Source organism: Meleagris gallopavo, chromosome 4 (assembly GCF_905368555.1).
Source record: "Meleagris gallopavo chromosome 4, MGAL_WU_HG_1.1, whole genome shotgun sequence".
In the NCBI taxonomy this organism is placed as follows: Eukaryota; Metazoa; Chordata; class Aves; order Galliformes; family Phasianidae; genus Meleagris; species Meleagris gallopavo.
In genome coordinates, this window is record NC_139407.1 from 2,516,194 (window position 1) to 2,543,250 (window position 27,057).

At 39.2% G+C, this 27,057-nt stretch overlaps 1 protein-coding gene across 10 annotated transcripts in view; it reads left to right on the forward strand.

Annotated features, from left to right (window-relative positions):
• The window catches only part of RAPGEF2 (Rap guanine nucleotide exchange factor 2), a 174,221-nt gene that overhangs the window by 93,724 nt on the left and 53,440 nt on the right, over positions 1-27,057 (forward strand). For 4 of the 10 annotated variants that reach the window (XM_085222021.1, XM_085222027.1, XM_085222023.1 and 1 more), the window contains exon 7: positions 1,470-1,487. The exons of 4 other annotated variants lie outside the window; for them this stretch is intronic. In XM_085222021.1, the coding sequence (XP_085078147.1) occupies positions 1,470-1,487 (18 nt within the window). Of the gene's footprint in view, positions 1-1,469; positions 1,488-14,509; positions 14,868-27,057 lie in introns of those variants that run through there. 2 more of the 10 variants (XM_019614436.3, XM_003205369.5) reach the window with 2 other exon arrangements.

Genomic DNA, 27,057 nt, shown 5'->3' on the forward strand with positions numbered 1-27,057 from the left:
TTTAATTGCCTCTGAATTTAATATGATTTGAACCAGTTCACTTGATTTGAAGATGAAACAGTTTACTGATTTTATTCTTGGAAAATAAAAATGCAGAATTGTACTTCACAGGACTTAGGAGCACAGGAAGAATTTTTCCTGTTGATATTGATGTTTACAGTAAGCCCAGCAAACCATTCTGGGGTGATTTTTTTTAATACATAGGATAATAATTAGATGATAGAATGCCATTTGCATTCATAGATCTGTGCCTGTTTTGTAAATTTCACTTTAGGTATATATAGTGAGTTTTTCTAAGATTAACTTTGGCAGTGAGAACAAAAGCCCATTTTGTACTGCTTTTGTTGTGTTCATAATGATTTTGTGTATGTGTTGGTAAATTCATTGCAAGAGGGATTTCTTTTTGATTTGGAAGAGATTACCAAATAAACCATAAAATCTGCAATAATCGCAGTAAAATGTTGCTTTAAAAAGTAATATGATGTGTAGGACTGACTTGATATTTCTCAAAGCAAATACTGAGTCAAACAAAACTCAAATGAGTTTTGCAGTGTAGTAAAGGCTCTCTCTCCATGTTCTCTAATTCCTTCCTATTTTCACAGCCTTTAGTGAACTTGTGCACATGCTCTCCCATCTCTTGCCCATACCTTTTCTATGGCTTCAAACACACATCTTAAAGACTGCATTGTCTCTTCTCCCTTCCTATTTTTTATCCCCTGAGCTCATATTTTTTAGTCTCAATTTCTTGGCAAATCAAGTAAAGAAATTGTGGATTAAAAAAACAACAACACAGGAATTCAGAGCATATTGTAGCACAGACCTTAAGGGCTTATTAGTCAGCATTTGTCAGGGTCTCATCTTTGGTTCCACTTAGGAATGAACAGTGAGCAGCATTTAAAATAAATAGATGTACAAATACTGCAGTCAGTAATGTTAAAGGCATTGAAAATGAATGAATGCAATGGATTTGTTTTGAAATTTGCTCTTCATTGTGGATAGAATCTTGTTTAGGTGTTAGATGCACGATGTTTAAAATAATAGAGCTGCTTTGATAGCATTCTCAAAATCATTACTGAATGTACTAAATGTATAATTGCTTATTTTTTTCTCTTAATTCAAACTCCTACTTATCATGTAGTATGAATTTCGGTTGATAAATCACTAATGCTGTATTTCCAATACCTTTCTTCGGGAAGTCCAAACTGTTTTCTGAGGAAAGTTTTATGGAAATGTAGAGGGAAATATGAAGCTATCTTAAATGCATGGCTGTGCTTTTCACAAACTTAAACGCAGTGCTCTTAGTTGTGGCATGACTTTCTGCACATGAAGCCAAAATGTAGCGGAGAGTGGACCATCATTAACATAATTTTAACATTATCTTCATAGTTGTGGAGTGTACTATGGCATGTCTGATAATGTTCATCTTTTCCTTTCCTCCTATATGGCATTCATTTCATTTTGGCTCACAGGAATGCACTAAACCTCAGGTATTGTAACTTACTGTGTATGGTCCACTAACGATGTACTTGTGGGTTTGCAGTGTGATGTGATAATGCTGATGCAGTGTTCTAACTGAAAGTGCCTCCTAGCCTTTGCTCTGACACTTGAACAGTCTCGCTATTACATTCAAAATACTAACGTGAATGTGGAGTTTGATGACTCTTGCCCAGCCTGATTGACCTTTCTTCATTGCTTTCATGTCTTGTGATTTAGAGAAAACAGATTGATGAATCAAAGGGGAAAAAACAAAGCATGTAGTTATTGATAGAGATTTACTCGTGTATCCTTTCTGTCACGTGGGTCTGAATCTTTGGTTCTTGATTCCAAAATTAAGGACTCCTGTAGTTGTGTTCTACCTTTGTCACTAGATGAGTGAAATGGAGTATGACAAGATGAGGAGCAAAGATAAGCACTTGGAAGAGTGCTTATCTTTTTGCACATCTTCTTTCCTGATGGTGTGCACTGATCTTGTAAAAAAGCAGTTGGGTTTTGTGGGCTTGGTTTTGTTTTGTTGTTGTTTTTTTTTTTTGTAGGTTTTGTGAGAGGTGTGCATGGCCATTATTTGAAAGGCTGAAGGACTGGGCTTGCTAGGTAGGGAGGAAAGTTTGCTCAAGTGAGTCAAGTATCACAGAATGACACCAAAAATAAAGAAGTTTTGGCTAACGTCAGCTCTCAAATGCAGATATAGTGATTTGAAGACCTCAGTGCCTTTGGCACGAGTTGCCTTTGCCAGTATCAAAGTAAGCAAATAGTAAGCATCCAGCAAATCCAGTGTTTGCTAAGAATGAGTCCCATCAAACTGTTCAGCGTCTCCACTATTATGTGTAAGAAATCTCTTGTGATAGAGCTGAAAACAAAACTACTTCCTTCATCTTCAGAATTCTTCCCTGCCTTCGGTTATTGCTTTAATCAATTCTTCCGAAATTGTATCATAAAAGGTATTTATTTCAAAAGTTTTGTCCATACCACATTGCTCAATGAATTGTTTAAACGACTTTGAATTTCAATACAGTTCCATTGTCAGACACAACTGACTTGTGTGCTGGAATTCTTTCTTCAGTAAGTGTGGTATCTTTCTTTCCAGGAAGCTAGGTCTTTATCTGGAGAACAGTCCTCACCAATTTTTCAGTGGGTTTGTGAATCCTGGGTGACATATAATAATAAAATATTATGGCAAAGAGTGATAGTTTGGTCCTCAAATTATGAAATGAATTTTGAATACTTCACAATGTTTTGATAACTTACGCTAAAGGCTTTAAGGACCATTTGAAATAATATCTAATGTTGAATATTGTACAAAGGTGTGTTAATTTTGGAACATAGTTTCTAGGGTAAAAACAACAACAACAACTTGTTAGCGTGTGGAAATAAAATGGCATCCTTTTCTCCACCAGTTTTAGCTCAGTAGAGAGAATTGGTTCTGATAAGGTGAGGCGCAGCTACTTCTACTTGATGTTGGGAAATGTTGTACGGATTTTTTGATAGAAAATAATTTTTATTTGTTCTTGTGGTGTCTTTAACTAGATTAATATCTCCTGACTTAGTATTAGAAATTGTATTTTAACTTTAAACATAAATTGTCTTTTGCTTGCATCTATCCTGAAGATGATTTAACTTGGTTGTTAGCCTTTGTTGTGTGTGACTGAAAAGAATGTGGGCTCTACCTTATAAGAAACTGTTCAGCTTTCCTGCTTCACACTGACTTTTTTTTGAAGCTTCAAAATAGAGTAGTAGAAGTACTATCAGTAGACCCATAGATAAAATGCTGAAGCACCAGCCCCGAACCAAACCCGTAGCATGTGTTTTTTTCCTCTCCGTGATAATCTGAGAGGGTTTGGGTTATTTAATATCTTTATGAAAATTGCTGCTGGTGCATCCTCAGCCAGACTTGTTAAAGCTGCCTGCTGAAGCCCGGCATGATTCCTGCTGCCTTCAGGAGGCTTTCTTATCCTACTCAGCTTGAGGTTCACCAGAGGCAATCTACTTATCCTGTGAATGTTGGAAGGAAAAGAGCAGTGGGTGTGAGTCCAATGATAACCTCTGCTTTTCCCTCAGGTTACAATTATTTTTGTAATAATACAAAAATAATAATTTCATCCTCACATGCTGTGTGCTTTGGGGCCATTCATCCCACTGATAGCATTACAGGCAGACAAGTATTGTCCTTTGGGATTTTTTTGAATGGAGTGACTGAAAATTTGAATGAGAAGGGCTGGAAATGAAACCGTTTCTGTTCTGGGAGAGTTTCATTGGTAGTCATGGCTCTCCTGAAAAAAGTATGTGAAAATACGGTGGCTTTTTTGACTTCTTTAAGTATTAGAACTTGCTCATTTTAGAAGTCAGGAGCAAATGAAAAAAGATGTAGGAACCTTGCTTCCCTGTCCCTAACTCCTCTTGCAATTAAAATTTACTTCAAATGATTGGATGATCCTGGGAACTACCAACCTGTTAGTCTCACCACCGTGCTGGGAAAGATCATGGAGCAGATTCTCTTGGAAGCTATGCTAAGGCATATGGAAAGCAGGGAGCTGATACGGGAGAACCAGTATGGCTTCACCCGGGTCAAATCCTGCTTGATCAACCTAGTGGCCTTTTATGATGGTGTCACTGCATGGGTGAGCAAGGGAAGAGCCGCTGATGTCATCTGTCTTGACTTCAGTAAGGCCTTTGACATGGTACCCCACAACATCCTTCTCTCCAAATTGGAAAGAAATGGATTTGATGGGTGGGCTGTTCAATGGACGAAGAACTGGCTTCAGGATTGAATCCAGAGAGTAGTGGTCAATGGCTTCATGTCTGGATGGAGATAAGTGACAGATGGTGTCCACAGGGATCTGTGCCAGGACCTTTTAATATCTTCAATTACATTGACAGTGGGAATGTGTGCACTCTCACCAAGCTGTAGGATGCAGTCAACACACCAAGGGGATGGGAATCCATCCAGAGGAACCCAGGCAGGCTTGAGCAGTGGGCCCAGATGAACCTCATGAGGTTCAATAAATCCAAGGGCAAGGACTTGCACCTGGGTTGCGGCAACATCCGCTACCAGTACAAGCTGGGGGGTGAAAGGGTTGAGCACAGACCTGCCAAAAAAGACCTGGGGGTACTGGTGGATGGGAAGCTGGACGTGAGCGGGCATTGTGCCCTTGCAGCTCGGAAAGCCAGTGATATCCTGGGCTGCATCAAAAGAAGCATGTCCAACCGAGCGAGGGAGGTGATTCTGCCCCTCTGCTCTGCACCGGTGAGACCTCACCTGGAGTACTGCATCCAGGTGTGGAACCCTCAGTACAGGACGGACATGGACATGGACCTGTTGGAGTGTGTCCAGAGGAGGGCCACAAAAAATCAGCCAAGGGATGGAACGCCTCTCCTGTGAGGACATGTTGAGGGAGCTGGGGCTGCTCAGCATGGAGAAGAGAAGGCTGCGAGGCAACCGATAGCAGCCTTTTGGTGTCCAAAGGGAAGCTGCAGGAAGGAAGGGGATGGGCTGTTTAGGGGGGTTTGTGGTTGATAGAACAAGGGGAAATGGTTTCAAGCTTAATGAGGGTAGATTTAAGTTAGATAGAAGGAAAAAGTCTTTTACAGTGAGGTGAGGTGTGCTGGAAAGGCTTGCCCGGAGATGTGGTGGGTGCCCCATCCCTGGAGACTTTCAAGGTGAGGCTGGAGATGAGGCCCTAGGCAACCTGATCTACCCCTGTTCATTGCAGGGGAGTTGGTGACCTTTGAAGGTCCCAGCTCTCAGGATTCTATGATTCTGCTAGCAAAATAGCCTTTTTTTCTGATGGTATTCTGCAATCGCAGTGTATGCTGCTCAACTGTCTCACTATTTCTGTTATTGTGATATGCCTCACTATAAAGTATTCTTGTTAGTACATTGTATTCGATATCCACAGAAGATGCTGTAATGACAATATTTCCTGTCCCTATGTGGCAAAATGCAACCTCGTAACTGCACAGCTTCCTTCCTCCATTTATTCTGCAAGGAATCTGTTAATATATGAGCAATGCTGTTGTTTTTATTTTGTGTAGGACCTGCAGCAACCCAAAATTGTTAGATCTTCCTCCTTTTAGAAATATCTGCTGGCAAACTAATGCAAAATTAATGACATGCAGTGCGTTATTTACTCAACTAGCAGCTTCTGTCAAAGCACGTCTATTTTAGTGTATTACATCATCCCTGCTAAAGAACTCATGTATCCATTGGGATTTACTGTTCTTTCGTTCCCTTTAGAAGGGCTTACACTGATGTAACTGGATTTGTAATTGTGATTGGATTTGGAAATTCAAAGAGCAACGTACTTTAAATTATGTAGCATTTTGTGCAAGTGGGGTGTCAATAATCTTACTGCCAATTCCATTGCTTAGATACATTACTGACATTGGGTCTTGTTTGCAGATTGTAGAGGTTGACAATAGTTTATGAACATGCACATGATACTTTGGTTAGTAGCAGCATAGATTTTAGTAGTATAGCATGAGATTTTTCTGTTATTGAATTGTGTTCTTTTTTTAATGTCATACATGATATTGCTTTTCTGAGATGGGGAGTAAAGGACTAAAACCCAACTAAACGTGATGTTGATCATTAAAATGGAATGTTGTTCATGTAGCAGAAAATTAATTCTTTCGTAACTCTTTCCAAAATTGATCATTGCATAATATAACTAATCACAAATATGGAATTTCTGCTACTTAAACTTGATTGGAGTTGAGGACAATTTAAATACAAAACAAAACCCTACATGTTTTAAAATATTTCTTACATACGTTATCTTAATTAGCATCAAGTTGTTTTAGGAATGATGGTTGGCATGTCAAATGTGTATCAGGAAATGGGAGCCAGATATAGATTGTGTTTGTATAAAGCATATGATATTTGCATCTTTGCAGAGATGGACATCAGAAGTGATGGTATTAGCCCTCTAAAACATGGCCAGCTCATTTTCCCGAGCATCTGAGCCATTGTTATGTGAGCTGTGCTTGACATAATGACTTAAAGATAAAATTACTAGTGCTTGGCATCAATCTGTCCTTTAAAGGTTCTGTTTCTGAGAACTTTTAAAGGTACTTCTGAATTCGGATTGTTTAAAATGAACATTTATGTAAATTTTAAACTTACAAAACATGTTAAGTACATTTTAAATATCCTGAGCCACTACTTTGTTCAGCAGATGTTTATATCAGAGCCCTGTCTTATCTTGTGCTGAAACACAGTTTTCTTTGCTTGTACTTTGCCTTACATGACACCCAGTTTTGGGGAGCTAACTGCTAAATAAAATGAAGTAGTTGCTTTGAATTTGCTACGAGGCTTGCGTGTAAATTCTTTCCTTACCATTCTAGTAATGTGCTCCTGTTGCCATACTCTGGTCACTGAGGAACTAAATCGTCTTAAAACAACCTTGAGAACTTTTTTTCTTAATTCCTGGAATCTACAGATCTGTGATGGAAGGATATTTGATATTACAGAAAAGAAAAAAATATATCTTTTATGTAAGATCTAGTTAGTGTGTTAGTATTACGTTGCATGCTTATAATGAGTTTTGGGAGTTTATTCTTTGGCAGTTAGCCTTAATTATCTGGCAATTCAAAGACAGCAAAGTTTTGACATACACCTGGAACATCTGGCAGTGTTATGTGTATTATTGATATGCCTGGCATAAAAACTGCACAGATAATGCTCCTGTGCTATTTTCCTTCATTTGTATGTGCATGTGTGTGCATGCACATGCTAACTTTTTACCATATTTTACCTCGTCTTTTCATTTGACTCCATTCTACTCCTCACCAGCAGTTCATTCTTCTCTTGAATGCTGTAACTTGTATATAAAGGCATGCAGTGCAACTAACTGGTTTTTTAAGTCTGCAAATGTTCCCAGGACACAAAAGATGATCCTAATACTGAGCATGCTGATGTTTTCAGATAAGAATCTTCTAATCTTCCAATACAAAACAATAGAGAGCCAATTTGGTAGATGCACCTTATTTCATTGCGTATCCACATGACCAATATTAAAATTGCAAGGGAAAAATATAGTGTTAAATTTGCAAGATAGGGCTTCTATCAGTGGGTGGTAGTTGGCTCCCCGATTTACTTAATATTCACACGAAAGGAGTGAGAGGAAGGGTACTTAGAATTTCATTTTAAGGTCTCTGAAAGATGTAATACTGTTTTTAGACTCTTCAAAAATGGGTCACTTTTATTTTTGAAAAATAATTATTAGAAATATTTGAGGTTGTGTGTAATTGTTACTGATGTAAGCAAAAGATCTGGATAAATATTTCTGTGCAGTTGCTAGAACACAAGGCTCTCAGGGTATGATAGAGCATGCTGTATATTACACAAGGGAGAAATTGCAGCAACGTGAAGAGAGAGTTCTCCAAAAAGAAAATGATCTTATGCTGCTAAACTATGGTTAGTGTTGGTTTTAATTGGGAACCCCTGGAGTAGACTCTAGGGAGAATCTCCCTGGATAAAACTGTGTCTGAAGACAAAAACAAGTTATTTCCTTCCAGCAGATAACTAGAGTGAATGAAAATCCTCTCTCATAGCACCCAGCACTATCAAAGTTAAAGTTCCTTAAAATAACAGCAATACTTAGATATCTGCCACAGGAGATGTCCAAATAGACAGTCAAGAGGGCAGACAGCAAGCAATATCAGATACGGAAGAAAAACAACAACTTCCACCAGCAGGGGAGGAATCTGGAAACCTAGTGGAAGGTGGAGGTTTATTGCTGTCTGTCAGCTGTCTGTTTGAACCTTGAGAACATAGTGATGGGAATTTCACAATCTCTCTTACAGCTTCTATGTAAGTTCAAGGAAAAGTGCTAGAAAGCATCTCAGATTTTCTTAAAGCAAAAATATCCTTCCACTGCTGCCAAAATCTCACAAGTGACAAACCAATGAACGAACAAACAAACAAACAAAATAACAGAGAAGCAGCCAGTGTTTAGGTGAGATTAAGAAAAAAGTGGAGTGACTTTTGTTAGTTTTTTAATTCATTAGCATGTAATACTGGAAATCCTGCCCTGGTGGTCTCAGCTGTGTTGAATGCTGTGCCAGAACAAGTATTGCTTGTAATTCAAACGTGCCAGCTTGTTGCAAGTAGCAGTTACAGGATTCAGGGAGGCTGGTGAAGAACATAATGGGCTACAACTTGAGTGGTTAACTGACCTTAAAAAAATCCTTGACTTTTGTTCTTCCTCTCAACCATATGGCAGTAGGACGCACATGAAAGAGGTACTCCATTATCCAGCAGCTGTAACGTTTTCCTGCTGTAGCATGCAGTAGGAGTATGAAACGTGGGGGCACCTCACATAACTGAAGAACCTGTGTCCCTGAAATTCCTGCTGTGAATTTGTTAGGAACGAAATGATACAATTTACATTTGCTTTGTTTTGTCCCCAAGCTAGTGAGGAGATTTGTGTCTCAGCAGCAAACCTTTGCCCTAGCAGGTATGGATGGCAAGGCATCATTTAGATCTGGCAAAGGAGCCTTGCTAATTGTGTATGCCACCAATTCTTGACCTTGGAAGAAGCATTTGCTTTTTGGCTTGTGTACTTTTGTTTCACAATTTAAAAGCAAAAGACACATTCTCTTGTTCTCTGATTTGATTAATATTGTTTTAAACTCTTGTGCTTACACCAAAGAGGGGAGAAAACTTTATGAACGTTGGAAAAACTTCCAGTATTTTGCCAGAATGGATTTTCCACTCCTAAAGTACTGAAACAGTTAAGGAAACTCATCTGTGACCGTTCTGCTAGTTGAAATCATTAAAATCTTCTTTTTTAATGTCCAGTTCTTAGCATTAAATAATGATAATGTATGCTTTTAAAGCCCTGTTAATGGCATAAAACTTGAGGCTTATGTAACCAATAGTCAACAAGTAAATCAGTTAAACAATACGTTGTAAAGTGACTTTGCAAGCACTCAATCAAAATTCGTTTCATGCAAATAAGATTTAACAAGTACAACTGCAATATATGTTGCAGGAACACGAAGGATGTGTTTTTTAAGAAAAAAATTAGATTTAAAGCTTGGTTAAATACAGAGTGCAGATGAGTTTCTCTGTGCTCTTACTGTGGTTATTCTTTGCTGAAGTAGACTTTGGAAGATTTGGATGTTCTGAAGATGGGACACTGCCACGTTTGGAATGAGCAGTCATTATGTCTGCTCTAGCTTAAAAAAAAGTCATCTGTCATAAAAGAGAATTTGATGGCAGGTTTTTTAGAGGAAGGTTATAACTTGCTCTACTTTGAGCTGCCTGGCCCACATGCTGGAAGCTTGCTGTTCTGATGCCAGAGCTGTGCTGGAGGTGAAAAACCAGCCTGTGGTCACAGGGAAGATTGTTGGCTGTTGTACACCTGCCCTGCTCAGGCACCAGCCTGCCAGCTCCAGGCTCATCGTTCTCTTAAAGATCCAGATTACAGGTTCATCTGCAGCAGCAGCTCAGCAGAAGGGCATTTGTTCAAATGGTCTGGACCATCAATAAACATGCTATCAAAGCAACACAGATTGCTCCATTTAAACCAGACTTTGGTGTTGCCAGCAGTGCAGTGAATGTCAGTGTAATGATGGTGACGTTGTATCAACTAAAGCATTAATTTGACAAATGCTGTTGCCTTCTCCTACAGCCATGTGTAATGTCTGTGTAATTGCCCTTTGCTGGAAGTGTTTTGAGGGCACGTAATGATTGTGGAGCTCCTGCCTTATTACTTAGTCTTCTTTTCTAGATCACTTCTTTTTTTTTGTCTTACTGAAGTCATAAAGTGACAGTGAGTTTGGTGATTGAGAAAATTTTGATGTCTTTCGAGTTAGATTTTGAACAAGAAGGAAATGATTCTGTGTACAGTGCTCAAAGGAAAAGGAGAAAGATCTGATAACTTCTGTCTATGAGATAAAAAGAATATTTGGCGTGCATGTCATCTGTATCAAATTTTAAATACACCTACAAGTAGTTGTGAGTTAAAATGACTGTTTGACATTGAAGATTTGAGGAAATCTGTCATTGCAGCATTAGTCATTAATCTAAAAAGATTTTTAATGGTCCAAGCAATAGTGGCACCATTTAGGAGAATGTCTGTGAGATGATATTCTGGAATGTAAAATAGTTTAGAGGCATTATTTTAGGTGGTGCACACTGCTGAGATCTGTACCAGTTTCTACCTTAAATTCAGAACTACTGTTTATGAATTCTGAATTCCCTCCAAGGAAGTCCTAACATGTGTAATTGCATTTGTTAGGAATTTTTTATATTTTTTTATGAGGCTCAGGGAGAGATGCCAGCTTTCTTATTCATATCATACTTTGAAAGCTGTTGAGGATAACTCATTATGTCCTATTATTGCACATCAGGTTCATAAGCATCTCACTTCAACCACCTACAAAAGCATTTGCAAAAAAACCTTTTACTCTTGTCAAACTTGAAGTCTAAACTAGGAGTTTGTTCATGAACTTTGGAATGCACATGAATGCAAGGTTGCGTTTAGGCTTTGTAGTGGCTTCATACTTGTTTATGATAGAAACTTTTCAGGATATAATTCTTTAGTGTCTATAACTAATTTAAATGCCCTTCATTCTTTACTGAAAGATGCAAAAAGTAATTGAACTTCTTCTTTATTCAATTTTTATGAAGTGTAGTTTATGTGATTACGTGGGTAGCTCTGAAAGTAATGCTTCCTATTTATTTCTATGGAAACCATAGCAGATGCGAAGAGCACAATAACACTTGATAAAGCAAACTCTCAGCTACAAAACATCATTTTACAATGTAGGTCCCACCACTAGCTATGCATTTTTCACCAGTGATGAACAAGAGCCTACATAGCTTGTAAAAATCTGCATCATGGAGGTGACCCACTGTTGCTGTCACCACTGCTGAAACGCACCACATTCCACCTCACTTTGCTCACCTCCACTGTTTGGTCTCCGGAAACATTCAGCAAGCATGGATGAATGTCAGTGGGTACCATTTTTTTTTCTGCATGAAGTAGTTCAAAGACATGCCTTTTTGCTTCATACTCATTTTCATGTCCAGATGCTGTTTTGTCAGACTGCCCCTCTGCTGCCATCTGTCCTGTGGAAACAGAATGTAGCGGAGCATTGGTTGGAAGGTTCTACCTCTACTATTATATCACCAGCATCCAGCTCTGATGTCACGGGCCAACATAATAAAACAAGAGGCATTACTTTTGGAGCAGTCTTCACATTTTTCTGAAGTGATAATAGGAAGTATACGTTTACATTGCTCCACCGTACCTGGGAAGTGAGGGAGGTGGTGGTAATTGAGTCACAGGATGGTTTGGGTTGGAAAGACCTTAAAGCCCACCCAGCCCCAACCCCTGCCATGGGCAGGGCTGCTCCCATCAGTTCAGGCTGCCCAGGGCCCCATCCAGCCTGGCCTTGAGCACCTGCAGAGATGGGGCACCCACATCTCTCTGGGCAGCTGTGCCAGGGCCTCACTGCCCTCTGAATAAACGATTTCCTCTTAATGCCTTATCTAAAGTGTGCTTCTCTTTTAGTTTAAACCATTCCCCCCCGTTCCATATACAGATACATGTTTGTAGCTCAGTGAAGTACATAACAGTCCAGAAAGTGTTGTGTTTCCTTCCTACGCTGCTGAGTAATTTCTGTCTTGGCAGAAATTCTTTTTTCTTTTTTTCTGGTATGAGCTTGTAGCACTAAACTCAGGTTCTGGTTGTGCTGTTATACACTAGGTCACTGAATTGGGAAGTTTTTGTTTGTTTTGTCAACAAGTGGCAGTTTTTGATTTTGTACGAAGTGGGTTTTGTTGGAACTTCCCAAAGTGAATGTCTTTTCCTATTTCGGTTCAGACCTTCATCAGAAGATTGATGGTGCTAAGCATTTCACAGTTTTACAGGGCTCGAGCATGATCTGACACTTTAAAGTCATCTGTTGGGTGGCATTGGCACATCACAAAGACTTTAGAAAACTTATTTTTATAATTCAGACATTTTAAAGAGTAACTTCTCTTTGGCAGAAAGTTTTTAGCATATACTAGGAAACCGAGGGCACACGTGTCATCAACTTTCATAAATGTAAATAGATTCAGTTTCAAATATGCTGCGTATGAAGTGGTGTCCTTAGAGTAACCGTGAAAAATAAAGATCAGATTGGTTTTCATTAAATTTATAGCCTCATTTCCAGCAGTCTTTGTCCGCACAGAAAGACATCACTCCGTAATTACCAGTGGACATGTATTTTGGTGGAAGGCAGCTGCAGATTAGGTTATGTGGTACTCTGCAGCATTCATTTCTTCCTGTGTGTTTACACCTTTGTAACAACTGCTAAATCCTTTTTCCTCCTATTATTTAAGGAAATAAAAAAGACTTTGAAGTGGCTTTAAGCACAGATGGTCTCTGATTTGACAGAATATGCTGTAAACATGCCCCGAGAAGGCTGAGGCTTGCTTGGGCAGGTGGCACGATCCCGTTGGCCCCGTCTGGGTCTCCGCTGCCAGGTGCCATGGATCTGGGCTCTGTGGTGAGGGCTGCCCACTGGCTTTGCTGCTGCAGCCCGGCCTCTGCGCCTTGGCTCCTCTGCGGCCTGGTGCTGGCAGTGTGCGACCAGCAGCGCAGCCCTGCCAGGGGAGGCATCGGGAGATTTCCCAGTTTAAGATGCAATTACGGTCGGAGAGGAGGATTATAAAAGCCATATGTATGTCAGTCTCTTTCAGATCTTGCATCCCCTTTTGTTTTCTGGGGGATTTGTGTAGACAGTACGCACAGAGAAGCAAGATGTATATTCAGAAAGAAAAATTGCATTTTAAGAGGATCTTGACGTTCACGGGCTACAGGCCATGGATGTCTGTGGCCTGCCTAGCAGTGAAACAGCTGAAAATCTGCAAGAACTTGTCGAGTGCACTGTTTATAAATACTTGATAACAGCGTTTACAGTGCTGCAGCAGCACTCTTTTGGGTGGGGGGGAAAAAGGAAGGTGATGTGGAACCTGCTTTGCCTTCATCTTCCTGAGAAGTCCCGCTTGGTGGAGGTACATGCTGGTCCTTACCCTGGCAGCGCCCTCAGGAGCAGCTGTGAGCACATCCCTCCCCCTGGGGCTGCCTTCATCTTCAGGGGCTGACATCATACAGGCAAGAGCTGCTTGTTTTCTCTGCGTTGTCCACCTCTACCTTAATGAGTGAAACGGTTAAGTGTTGGAAGGGACGAGCCTCGAGGAATTTGTCTTCCATTCGACTCAAATATTTCGGTGGATAAAGGGAGAGGGAGGGAGAGAGTGAGTGAGAAATGCACTTACATCACTAGGACCGCATTGAGTGTGCCTGAGCAGGTTAAGAGACAGACTACAGTCTCTTTGCTTTCTGCAGGAAGCAGCAATGCCGTTTGTATCCTAAGAGGAATTTTTTATTTAGAAAAGGAAGCATTCTTTCTGCCCAGGAAATGGCTTTCCTTGTGCGTTGCTATGCCAACTGCCTGCAGCCATGGTCTTCCAAAGTAAGCACAATAACGTAATTATATTGGCGTATTGCATTCAGACTCATGATTCTCTGGGTTTTTGTGTGTGTTACTGTGTTGTATTTCTGTTGCTGGCTCTCCTGCTGGGTAGATGTGCTCGTCTCGATTGTGAGGAGCGGGCGTCATAAAATCCAATGTCCGTCAATGTCACGCTGCCGAGATTAATTGTGCAAACTTGGTTAGCTGAGCGGCGCACGGATCACCGGTCACTACTGCCGGTAGCGCTGGCAGCCAGGGGAGGAGGTCCCTGCTCGCATGCTCTGCCCTGATTTTGGGGGAGTGGAGGGTGGTGGCGGGGGGGCTGCGTGTGTGAGCGTGTGCGGTTGCAAATGAAACAGGAGTATTAACAACGCTTGGCTGGGTGCTGGGGCTGGTTCCTGCACCCTGACTAACATAATACTCTATTAAGCCTTTTTGAGGGAGTCTCTGTGCAGTCAGCCATTTTAGCTTTTTTTTTCCTCCTTTTTTTTTTTTTTTTTTTTTTTTTTTTTTTTTCCTTCCCATTTCTCTGTCTCGGGGAATGGTTTTGTTCCCCTGGATGAGCACTGGATATGTAGGGTTTCATCAGGCTCTTTGCATCCTGACATGGTTAGACTTTCTGTGTTACAAAAATGGAGACTAACGCTGTCGTTTGGATTGCTTCTCTGCACTACAAGTGTGAGGGGTTTTTTGAGCTTACCCGTAGTGACACTTTTAGCTCCAGCTTGCTTCCCCCCCTCCTCCTCGTTTTAATTTAATGCTGTAGAGGGTGACTTGCCATCCATAAGAAATTGGTACATGATGTGTAAATTCAATTCAGCTTCTGTTTCTTCATTATGAAACCACTTGCAATCCCAGCTAACCATGGAGTTATGGGCCAGCAGGAGAAACATTCAGTAAGTATTGCAAATTCTGTTTGTTCTATCAATAACCTGTCACAGGCGAGCTGCATGGAAAATTGGAACTGCTTGTCGTTATCCTTGCGTACTTCTCCTGGTCTGGGAATTTAATAGCGGGTTTTTCAGGGAAAGCTGTACCTGAGGTGGCGTTAGAAACTGTGTCTGTGCTTAAGGCTGTTTTTTTTAGCTTGGAAAAGGCAACTCTGTCGGTTTTTTGAAGGTTAGAAGTGCACTCGGGAAATATTGACATACTTTTCTTGGTCACAAAGCTATGAGTATTCAGGTAAAATGACTATGCATTTGTTAAAACTTTAAAGAGGTATTTGAGCTTTATAACAAGTGGTTTAATTGTAGCTGCTGATAAGAATAGATTTATTCTGTGTAACGTGTGGTACGGGCGTGCTGTTGCCTTGTAACATGGCATTGAACATCTGTGGTAGACTTGCACTGAAAATGCAGAAACTGTTAGTAAAACACGGCATGAACAAAAGGCATAAGTACTGATGCTTTATAATTGATCCCATGAGTCAGCTACACCTTTGTCAGGCTTTAATCCCATGGGCTGCCTGTGTTTATTGTTGGTTATAAATGCATTCATAAGCAGAACAGCAAACATAATTTAACAAGGCCTCAGGTGTCAGAAACTGGAAATCTAGGCTTGACAGTAGGAAAAGATGATAGAAATAGATTCTTATCACTTCGCTGACATTAACATCTTCATGGTAGATTTTATATGGCTTGACGTAACTTTTAATTTCACTATTTCTTTCTTGTAAACCTCCACATTCTGTGCTTAGTGTGTGTACGAGAATCTGCATGGGAATGCGTACAGTATATTCAGGGTAGTCGTAAACAGTGGGGAAAATGTGGTATCAGGAACTTCTTAAAGGAAGAATATTTTCGTCACAAATTCAGCTCTGATTTTGTGTAGAAACACAGAAACCAATCTAGAAACATTTCAGGACATGTCTCATGAATTTATTTTTATGCGTGCAGCAGACGTATCACAGTTTCTTATTGTGGACTGTTTTGTTCCTTTCTCTTCTTAACTACATTCCAAGTATGAAGGAGTTCATGTTACCAAATCATTGGTGTTCATGAAATATTTAGAACTTAATCTAAGAAAAAACCCCACCACAACTCCATTTCTCCTGAAACTCAAGTACTGAAGAATCTGAAATAGAATAGGATACACTGAATTTGCAAATTGAAATAAAATGAGACAGATGCATATGTATTCTTTTTCTTCTCCAGAGAAGGTTAACGAAAGTTTCTGGATGGATTCTTCTAACACAGCAAGTCTAATGTAAAATAATAGCTTATAAATGAGGGAAAAAAATAACTCAGTAGCTTGGAGACCTTACATTCTAAAGTCTGACACATTTTTAAATGCATTATTCCGAACTGATTAAATTACAGAGATAAATTTCACTCTATGGACCAAAATACCAAAATCATAAAAGGTAAAAGTTAATAATCATAGTATAAGAAAATTAATTTGCTGTAAGAAATGCTGACGTATAAATGAAAAAAAAAAACATATTTTTGACACAGAGCTGGCACACAATTGCAGATTTTGCATTAATAAAATCCATAGATAAGGGCTTGCACAGTTTAAAATGAATCTGTTAGGACACGTGTAGCTCAGTCAAACGCTACTTTGGCAATGAAACTTTCCATGCTTGTTCTCCAGGTAGAGGCTTTTTGCTTGGAAAATGGAATCTGAGTTATTGTAGGGAGGGAAGGCAAGCTCAGAGTTTTATGATATACAAGCTTTGTGTTGCTTTGCCAAAAAGGAAAACTGACTGAATCAATCGTTTTTGAGGAGAAGTTATTTTCATGTTTGCATTTTTCCAGTATCCTGAATCTTTTATTGATGTCTGATGGACTTGACTTCAAGAAAAGAACCTTAGTTACTTCTGTAGCATCCTTACCTGCAGTCTTGCAGCTTGATTTGCTGAGACAAGCTGGAAACGAGTGCAGAAATCTCTTGTGCTAGATTTCACAAAATTCTGTGACCTAATTGTAGGTAATGCTGTTAAGTTCCTAATTTAACATTAGTTTAAAAGGCAATAAGTTTACTGTTCTGTGAAAAATGATGTGCAAAAGGAACATTACGTTCATGATGGTTGGACTGGAGGGAGATGAAGTGAAAACTTACATTTCGTGGGTTAATTAATGTAAGAAATTAAAGATAAGTAGCATCCATGAAGAATACAGGTCTTATATATCTTTCATAAATAGGAAGGGATTGAGGCAGTGCTGCAGCTGCCTGTGTGTGCTGGGTGCTGTGTGGATGGTGTTCCTTGAATTACTATCAGCTGCCCAGCAGTATCTCATTCCTCCTTTTCTGTTCTACATGTTGTTTGTGGAAATTTTACTTGGCATTACTAGATGAGTATTAAAAAAAGAAGACTTTTAAGGATGTGACTTGAGATGCATAGCTCTTCCATGAGTGTGTAATGACTAACAGCTCATGAATTGCCCAGTGCCTTGCCATCACTTATGAACAGTCTGTAAGAGAAGTTAACTTTGGATACTATAGAAATTATGTGTGCAAATAAGGGATGTGTTTCACCAGAAACCCAGTGACTCTCCTTCAGTGCTCACATAGACACTTCAGCCTTTTGATGATCTTGACACGTCTTGATTACTGAAAGATATTGAAAGCAATAAGTCTTTGGCTTGCTCTTGCTGTGTTGTAGCTCACAAAGATTTATGATTCCATGCTATGGGCCCCCTCACTCCCAACAATGAGGAGGAAATGAATGATATTTTGAGGAAGAGTCTTGAGTTGTAACTATGCAAATATGGCTATTTGAATTTGGTGTGCAGTAAGGGTGTTGATTGTGGGATGCTTTCCTAAGAAACATGAAACGTTATAGCAGAAGCATAATTTTCTCTTTCTGGAAGGGATAATCAGTACTGTTTTAGAACTCAGAAGATAAACATAGCCAGGGATAGTTACTTGCCCTTTTGGGAAAGCATCACATACGGCCAGGAAGAAGAGTGTAAGCTGTGCTTGATAAACTGGGCAATCCAAGATGACTCGACCATATGCGTGTGTGTATGTGTGCACATACAGTTAGTAACACATGTATACACACACAAGGAGAAAAGTTATATGAACAAACATACATATGAAAAAGCCTGCCTCCAACTTGGTAGTAATCTGCTATCTGCTTTAGCTGCTGTTGATTTTGATCTTGTCTGTCTTAATGAAGTGCACTACCTTGGAAATTGATGGAGTTGTCCTTTAAAAAACAACTGTTTTTGTTGCTTGTTGACAAACAGGGCTTCTGTTTTATTCCCTTCAGATTGTTCTTTCCATTTCATTAGTGTATTTTGAAAAAGGTTCTCTCTGCAGACTAATAACACAGTTGTGGATTTTTTTTTTAATGATTAGGAGTAGTTATTTCACTACTTCAAATGTGCTCTTTAATATAGTCTTTCACTGTGCATGGTCACGTACAGTTTTTCCTTAAAATTCATCTCAAGATGGATAAGTTTTGGTATATATTTGATATTTTGTGTTAGGCTTGTTGCTTTAACGGTCAGACTATGTTTATGGCATGCTATTCAAGTGCTATTCAGAAGATAAAAGTATTATTTTTTCCTTCTCTGGCTTTTCATGGAGTTTGTAACTATGGTGTTAATGTGATTCATAGACGTGGCACAGAGTGACGTTATCTTCACTTTTCAGATAGTTCTAATGAAGCAAATCTTTGGCAAAATCTAAGGACAGAGTTCTGAAAACTTCAAACGTTTACTTATCAGTGTAGGTTGAGCTCAAAGTATGGACTTTTACTGATTTTTCTGTGTTTTGGCCCAGATCAGGCACCCATGGTCTAATGATTTTCTGAAAGGTTAATTTTAAGTGGCTTGCTTGGCATCATACCAGCAATCTGTGATAGAGTCTGGATAAATTCTTATTCTCCAGTACAACATTGAACGGCAAATTTTCTTAAAAGCTTATCATTGGCATAATATGGGTCATCTCATATGAGTGACAGTGGGTGCATTAGTGACCTGTACAGATGGCAATGAAAATGTCTTCAGCACGTAGTATAAGTCATGCCATTTTTTCTGTTACAGTACCAAGGCCTGGAGACTGTACAACGTGCACGTTTTTGTGTGCTTGTGTTGTATATGTGGAAATATATATTTAAAAAATATATACCATCTACTTTTTGAAAAGGAGGTGCAAAAGCAGATTATGTATATATGTATGTATGTTTATATAGATGTTGATAAACATTAAAAAAGGCAGATAATTGGCTTTCTCTGCCTTCTTGAGAAACAGATTTTTCCAGTCAGAATAGAGAGTTGACATCAGAAAGAAATTTGGAAAGAATTTAGAATCAGAGAATGATAGGATGGTTTGGTTAGGAAGGGACCATAAAGGCTATCCAGTTCTAGTCCCCTACAGTGGGCAGTAACACCTTTAACTATCTCAGGTTACCCAGGGCCCGATCCAACCTTGGCACTGAACACCTTCAGGGATGGCGGTGCCACCCACAGCTTCTGTGGCATTTATAATGCTAGAGAGGGAGGGGAGATTTAGGTTGGATGCCAGGGGGAAATTCTCTACAGAGAGAGTGGTGAGGTGCTGGAACAGCTGCCAGAGAGGCTGTGGATGCCCCGTCCATCCCTGGAGGTGTTCAAGGCCAGGTTGGATGGGGCCCTGGGCAGCCTGGTATTAAATGTGGACGTTGGTGGCCCTGCATGTGGCAGGGGGTTGGAGATTCGTGATCCTTGAGGTCCCTTCCAGCCCTGGCCATTCTGTGATTCTGTGATTCAGACAAGTTGAAAATCCAGCTAATATTGAGAGCTGCTGATACCCAGCAATCAAAAAAAAAACAAAAAAACACCAAAAATCCAAACCTCTAAAGAAAGAAAACAAGAAGTCCTTAAAGCCCTCAAGGTACCATTGGTTTGCTTCTGAAATTATAAGTTAAAAGTCAGAGGACTAATAGAAGCTCTAAAACAGAGGATATTAGAATGCTGTGCTAAGTAGGGTAGGGAATTATCAATATGCAAATAGAGTGACATGGAGTACGTCGTTACTTGAAGCATGAGTCTTCAGCTGAGAAAATCCTGTGCCTCAGTATCTCAAGCATCTTGCACCTGAAAAATATTTGCACTCCCTTGCAGAATTCTTGATTAAGAGTTTTGTGACGTGGTACTTGTGCTTGGGCTTATTTCCAGTTGATGTAGCATGTAAATTTAACAGTTTAGTAAATGGACCTATAAAAATATTCCGGCAAGATGGAGTAATTTAGATTTTTGGAAGCTCCATCTTTAATTGCCTAAGGCAGGGCACCTCAAATAGTGATATGCAAAGAAATACCTGGTTTATAAGAAGATTAGAAGCTGCTGTTGGTGGTGTTGCTTGTTCTATCAGTTACAATTGCTGCTGGTACTACTCCAGCATGCAAGCGTGAGGAGGAAGAGTGTCTTGTGGTCTGTACTCTGCTGCTAAGATCACCTGGAGCTTATCTGAAAAATTCTTCTGCATGTGATAGTATTACAGGTCTGCAGAACTGGAGAAGCAATTATCTGTGCCAAAAGACAACAGCGCATGAGTTAGCAATTAGAATCACAGTTCCCTAATGCTCAGTTTTGTAAACTGGAATTGGATCAACATATAAACCGTCTTCTGACCATCAGTTCTGGGATAATGAATGATTTTTGTGCTGCAAAATAATTTTTATCCAGTTCGGTTTTCTTGTTGTGTTCTGGGCTTTAAATTACTACAAATTAGTCTTTAACAACATCCTTGGTGTTTGAGAAGCTGTACTGATTTTACGAGCTCTCTCAGAAATACACAGTTCTGTGATTGTTATCTGAAATAAATACAAGATTTTCAAGGTTTCAGGAAATTCTTATTAAAATCTGATTTTAATTTTCTGATATCCCAGTTGCAGTAGCTTATATGTATTTAGACTTCAGTTACTATGGTTGACGCTTTCTTATTAGCATTCTCTGAACTTAATAATGAATAGAAGAGTACCAAAGGAAAAAAAAAAATCATGATGGTAGGGTGTTTCAAGAGTTCATGTGGGATAATCCTGAAGCAGTGCATACAGTATTTTTTGTTGTCAGTGGTGACAAGTACAACTGACTGTGATGACCCCACGTGATGAGTAGAGTCAACGTTAAGGATTTGAGAAAAATGAGAAAGATGTCTCAAGATTTGCCCTTGACCGGAAGGTCTTGTACCTAATGCATTTCACCTTCAGTATTGTATTTATCAGCGTCTGTAGCACAAAAAAAGGAAAGAAAGAAAGAAGTGTGGGTTGACTTGTGCAAGTCTGCAGGCTCTTTAGGATTCTAACCATTAGTGTGCTTAACCTGTCCGTCCGTCCCTGAAAAGTAACTGATACTTGTACACTACTCCAGCAATGGATGGTTGGCTGTTTTTCCCATTTTGATACCTTCCAGTAGTTGGTTTGTCTTTTATTTTTTTTGCTGTTCATTTTGAAATGCTGATGATTCAGCAGAGAAGCACGGGAAGAATGAACTGTACTGAAGGGTTACCTGAGTATTGCTCACTGAGTTGTTTGTGAAAACTGATCCTATGCCCAGGAGCTGGAATTTATAACAGTGTTTGTCATTCCTTCCTAAATCTGTTATATGGGGATATGAGGAGGGTAGATGAAGGACAACAGATTGCAAAGCTTTTAAGTAGATGATGGTGAAGGTAAATAGCCTTGTATTAACATATTACCTGACCCAAATGATGTTGATGTGTAACCCTTAATATAACTAAGAGTTTTGTCTGATTTTTTTTATTTTTTATTTTTAAATTGGAGAAGATAAGCATCATAACCATTATGTTAAGTGAAAAAACTGCAAGATAGGAGGAGATCTTGGGTAGATGTAGTTTGTATTTTGCACTTGTGGTATGCAGCTGCTTAGGTGGTACAGCACAAGAATGGGCACTCAGCCTCTGGTCCAAAAGGCATCCTACATTTTGGGTTGCTCTCACCACCAGCATACATCTTGACACCATGAACTGACTTGACTGTACTTAATTAACTTAGCATCCTCTACTTGGTCTAAACCTTAACACAGGTTAAAAACTGAAATAAGGGCAGTAGTCTTTTTTTTTTTTTTTGATCTGAGGTCTTCATCACAACCATTGGAGGATTTTTCTAAATGGGGTGTAGGTTGCTAAGCTAGCAGCTTGGATTGGATACTATTCTAGCTGTTCTGGAGTCCTGTGTTATAGGCAGTCAAACTGTCGTCTCCTGTAAGATGCCATTCCTCTCAAAGTCAGACTGGAGCACCTTAGAAAGGTATAAAAAAAAATTTGGCCTTTTCCAAAGTTAAGAAGTGTGTTGTGGCCCCTGGGGTGGGAGTGAGTGGGAGAATGAGTGTCCCTCCTTGAGCTGGGAATGTTATCCTGAATTTTCTTTATGTGGTGTATGAGTGCAAGTTCAGTTAGGCACTATAGTGACAACTTTGAACTGTTTGACAAAATGCAGACATTTTGCTTTAATGGGAAGATGTCTCTCTGTGTTCAAGTATATAAATACTTCCATGGATTTTATAGCTTATAATGGACATGGTGCTTCTCCTTTAGAATGGGAGTATGAAAACTGATTTAAAACTCTTCAGCCCAGGTTTCTTGGCTTGATTCAGCAATTTCTTTTCTAAATCAAAGAAAAAAACAAGCTCATGAGTTGTAAAGCTCTGTACTTGTTTGCATCCTATTATAGCCGCGTTTAATATCTGTTAATAAGTTAATGCTAATGCAGTCATGTGTCACTTGTAATTTCTGATCTGTAGATAATTTAGTGCTGGTGTCCAGGTGAGCCCATTGCTGATATTTGCTTGCAGCAGTGCATCTTCTTGGTAAGTACAGCCACCTGATCCTCAGAAGTTTATGGACGGCCTGGGAAGGGCCATCACAGTGACCCAGACCACGAGCAGTGCCCTTGTTCCTCAGTCTGTGATCTCTTTTACCCCGTGAAAGTGGAGTCTGTCAGCTTGCTTTCTTACTAGCACAGGTGCTGTGCACTGGATCACTTGGATGACAATTGGGATGGGATTTTTTAGTTGATAGCCCGACTCCAAACTGTGAGTTTTGCAAGTAAGAAAAATAAATAAGAGCCTTTTTTTTTTTTCTTCCTTCTGTGAAGAATGATTTCATAGAAATGACGTTGTGCTGTTTTGTAGGTCTGCTCCCTTTGTGCATTTAGTCATATTGGCTTTCTTTATAGGTAAAAATAGGCTTTCACTGTACTATGTGGCTGTTATTCCTGCAGAGTCAAGAGAATGGGAGCTGGATTGTGTTCTTAGGACTCCACCCATGGCATTGTTTCCTAAATTCCTATCCTCTGCTGCATGCCTGCCAGCTCCTGTAGGAGTTGCATGAGTGTCAGAAAGGTCTGATGGGAGATTTTCTGCAGGGGCACAGCAGGAGGAGGGGATGTGGCTGTGGTACTGGAACCTACATTTAATCTTGGTAGTGGGATTGATGGCTGGGAAGTGGGGTAATGGAGAACATCATGCTTGAAAGCTGGATGCATGCAGCTGTGGTCAAAAGTAATAATCAGACTAGATTTTGGGAAACCAAACTGTGGAATCTATTTTTCAGTTGACCCAACTACAGTTTTTGTTCTCCTGATTGTTATTATTTTCCTTCAAACTACGCATAAGCAGCTAAAAGTGCTTCAAAACTTGCATTGTACGGAGTCTGTCTCTGCTGCTTCCCTGATCAGGATACAGCTTGACCTCTAAATCTTCATTTATTCCTAATAGCAAGCTAGGGAGAAAAAAAATCTTTCAAATACATGGCAGGCATTAGCCTCTCTTCTATTCTGTGTTGCTCAGGAAAGAGCCAGATGCCTTCCTGGTGTGTCTATATTTTCAGTTTTGACCCACATTGCTAGTGGATTGTTAACTGGGTCTTTTGGCCTTTGAAGAAGTTGGAGATAGAGAAGTTCTTATTTGAAAGATTCTTACATAAAGCTGGTTTGTTTTTTTCCTTCCCCTCAAATCCTTACTGCAGAGGAACCACGAGGAACAGGAAAACGAACGCGTTTAATGACTTAAGAGCTTTTGTAATGTGAAATTTGAATAATTAACTCTGTGTCTGGAAATGGCGTCCCACTGCTTTTTTTTCATGGCAACAGCAAAGAGCATATATATATATATTTAACAAGAACTTAAGTGTTGCAGCTGAACAAAAACACGAACTAAAATGAAAACTGTTTGTTTCTGCTAATTACTGTAGAAGTCTGTGTACTGTGTGCATACTGAGTGTATACACCTGCTGGTCTATAACTTCTGCAATTGCTTTTTGTTGTCTGTCTCCAAGGATTTCCATTCTGTTTGATCTTGCTGGAATCCAAAGAATACGTTCTTTTAATTGCTAACAAATATTTTTATTTCCTAGTTTTGTAAGAGATTCCTTGCACTTCACAGAAAAGGATTTCAGATAATTCATTTAGCAGTTTCCAAGATTCCCGAATGCAGCTGGTATTCCTAAATAAATGGATACTAAAGCATTAGTTTGTTGAACAGTGACATGCATGTCAGCAGTAGTATTCAGAAAATCTACTTGTCTGTCTCTTCCTGCTGAAGGCAGAGGTTATTTAGATAGATAAATGTCACTCCTACACCTGACACTTCCATTATTATTGTGTGTTGTTATTATTTCTGTGGGGATGGTACTCCGGGAAAACTAAATTTATGAATTCCTTTGTTAGAGTAATACGAGTGGAGCTGGGATTTTATCACTTAGGCATGCAAAGATAACACAGTTAATATAGCAAATGACTAAAAGATCTATCACTTAGCCAAGACCATTTGGATACTGTCAGGAATCAGTGGTTAGAATTTGGCTCTCCAATTCTCTCGTTATCACAAGGTGGCCTAATGAAACAAGGGATGCGCACACACGCATTCTAGGTCTCTGTAACTAATCTTCTGCTCAATGGGAGGAAAAAAAAAAGATTAAATTTACAAATGTGGCCTAGTGGGAAAATATTGGTGGTTGGTGGGCAGTTGGACTGGATGGTCTTGGAGGTACGTCTTCCAGCACTGGTGATTCTATGATTCTAAATGCATTTCTCTCAAATTTCTACTTTATTTCTATATTTACTGTTTTTCTGCAGTTTGGCAAGCTAAAATGTCTCTTCCTAAATAGGCATCACTGAAATTGTTTGTGATATCAGTTGAATATATGTTGCTAAATGGATTGATATTATTTATTTATTAGTATGCTGTTTTCCTATGAAAGGAGTACAAGAACTAAAGTTTGTGTGCACTGCTGTACAGACACAAATAGATTTCTAGAAGCCACACCTGAATGTCAGCATTTTATGCAGACTAACACGATCAGCTGACTATTTCCTTGCTCTAAAGAGGTTCTGGTTTTTAGCAGGTACCACGTAGTTCCTTTTAGCTGCATTGATAAAGATTTTTGGGAAACCATTATGTTGTGAATGTGTTCGTGTGGGTATTTGGCAACGTTAGGTTATGACAAGGCTGGGCTAGTTGAACTTAGCATTTGGTGTTAGTATATGGAATAACACTTTGGCTGTAAAGTAAACCAGCAGGTTGATTCAGAATTCAGTGGATGTGCTGTTAATGTACAAGAAGGGTCTGTATTGAGTTGCATAAATAAACTCGTGTCTCTGCACAGGGATCCTGAATTTAGTGGAACGTTTATACTTACCTAGAGATGCTGCAAAAGGAAGGAAAATAGGTTTTTTTTTCCTCCTTCTGTATGGTCACACACAAGGAGCACTTCTGTCCATTTAAATCAAATAGTCGCAGTTATTTAAAGAACTTTAAATCTTGTTCTGTGCTTACAGAACGGATACTCCAGGGGTATTAGGATTGCGTGTTACCATACACAGTCCTGAATGTTCGTGTCAGTGTGAAACACTTTCTTTATTGTCTTTGGATACTATCAGAAGGAAGGGATAAGCAACACGTAGGCAAGAAAGCTGCAAGTATTACTGCAGCATTCTCTGCCATTATATTGCCATAGCAGAAGTACTGTTATAATTTCAAAACGATTAAAGTAAGTAATAAAGCTGTTTGACTGGTAGGTTGGTGTAGCATTAAAAATCAGTGGTAAGGTAAAAACATTATGTTAGGATTTTGCAGCGTTAACCATGCAGAAAGAGAGAAGCTTATTTAAAAATAATCTGTCATCTAGCTGCTGTGCTATTTTTACACTATCAGAAAAACCTTGAGACATTATATGTACTCATTTTGCAGTGCAAATATGAAACCTTCTTACTCTCCGTACATTAATCTCAAAGGGATTCTTCTTTTATTTAGTATCTTCTACAGCAACCCTTCTTTTAAAAATCTTCAAGTAAGAGCATCCTCGTTTTTTAAAGCAAAACTATTTGCCTCTCATTCTTTCAAGCAATTTGTAAAATTTTGTTTCCAACCATTGCTTAGGAATGCTCACTTTATGTGAGTAGGAATCTCCAAAATACAACTCTGGGAATACACATTTTTGCTCTGTCTTAAAAAATACTACAAGCATAATATTCTTATTAAAAAGTTTTAGTGGTCCTTTGCTTATTTGTGTATTGAGGTGTGCATCTTGCAGTATTACAATTCTTCAGTTACTTTGGGGGTGAAGTAGAAGTGTGAATCTGGTGTTGATGAGTGAGGAAAATAAAAGAAGCTTCTATTGCAGAGAAAGCACGTGGAAACAAGTAGGAGTGGAAGAATTGTATGTCTACCTCCTATATCCTAAATTATGGAAAAGCAAAGCTATCTTAGGAATTCTTTTTCTCATGAGCTGTACTGTGGAGAGCAAATATAATCCCTTAGTTAAAACTCCAACTGTGGTCTTGATATGGCCACAGATATTAATTTTAAATAGCAAATTAAAAAAAAAAGCCACAGAAAGAAACCTCCACCATGTAACTTCTGAATTCTATTTCATCAAATGTATTTTTATTTGGTATTTTATAGAGATATAACTCCATGTGAGATTGAAATCTTCAGTTTTCATGCTTACGTAGAAACTATTTACATATCTATATTTTTAAAAATATTTTTCCCTTGCAAGTTTAGAGAATACATGTCTTTCCTGAGAAACTGCAAGTAGTTAAAATCTAAAATGTAACATTAATCATGTTGACTCTTGTGAGTTTTTCCTCCTTTGGTTAGTCTGTTTCTCAGTGAAAGTGAGAAAAACCAAGCT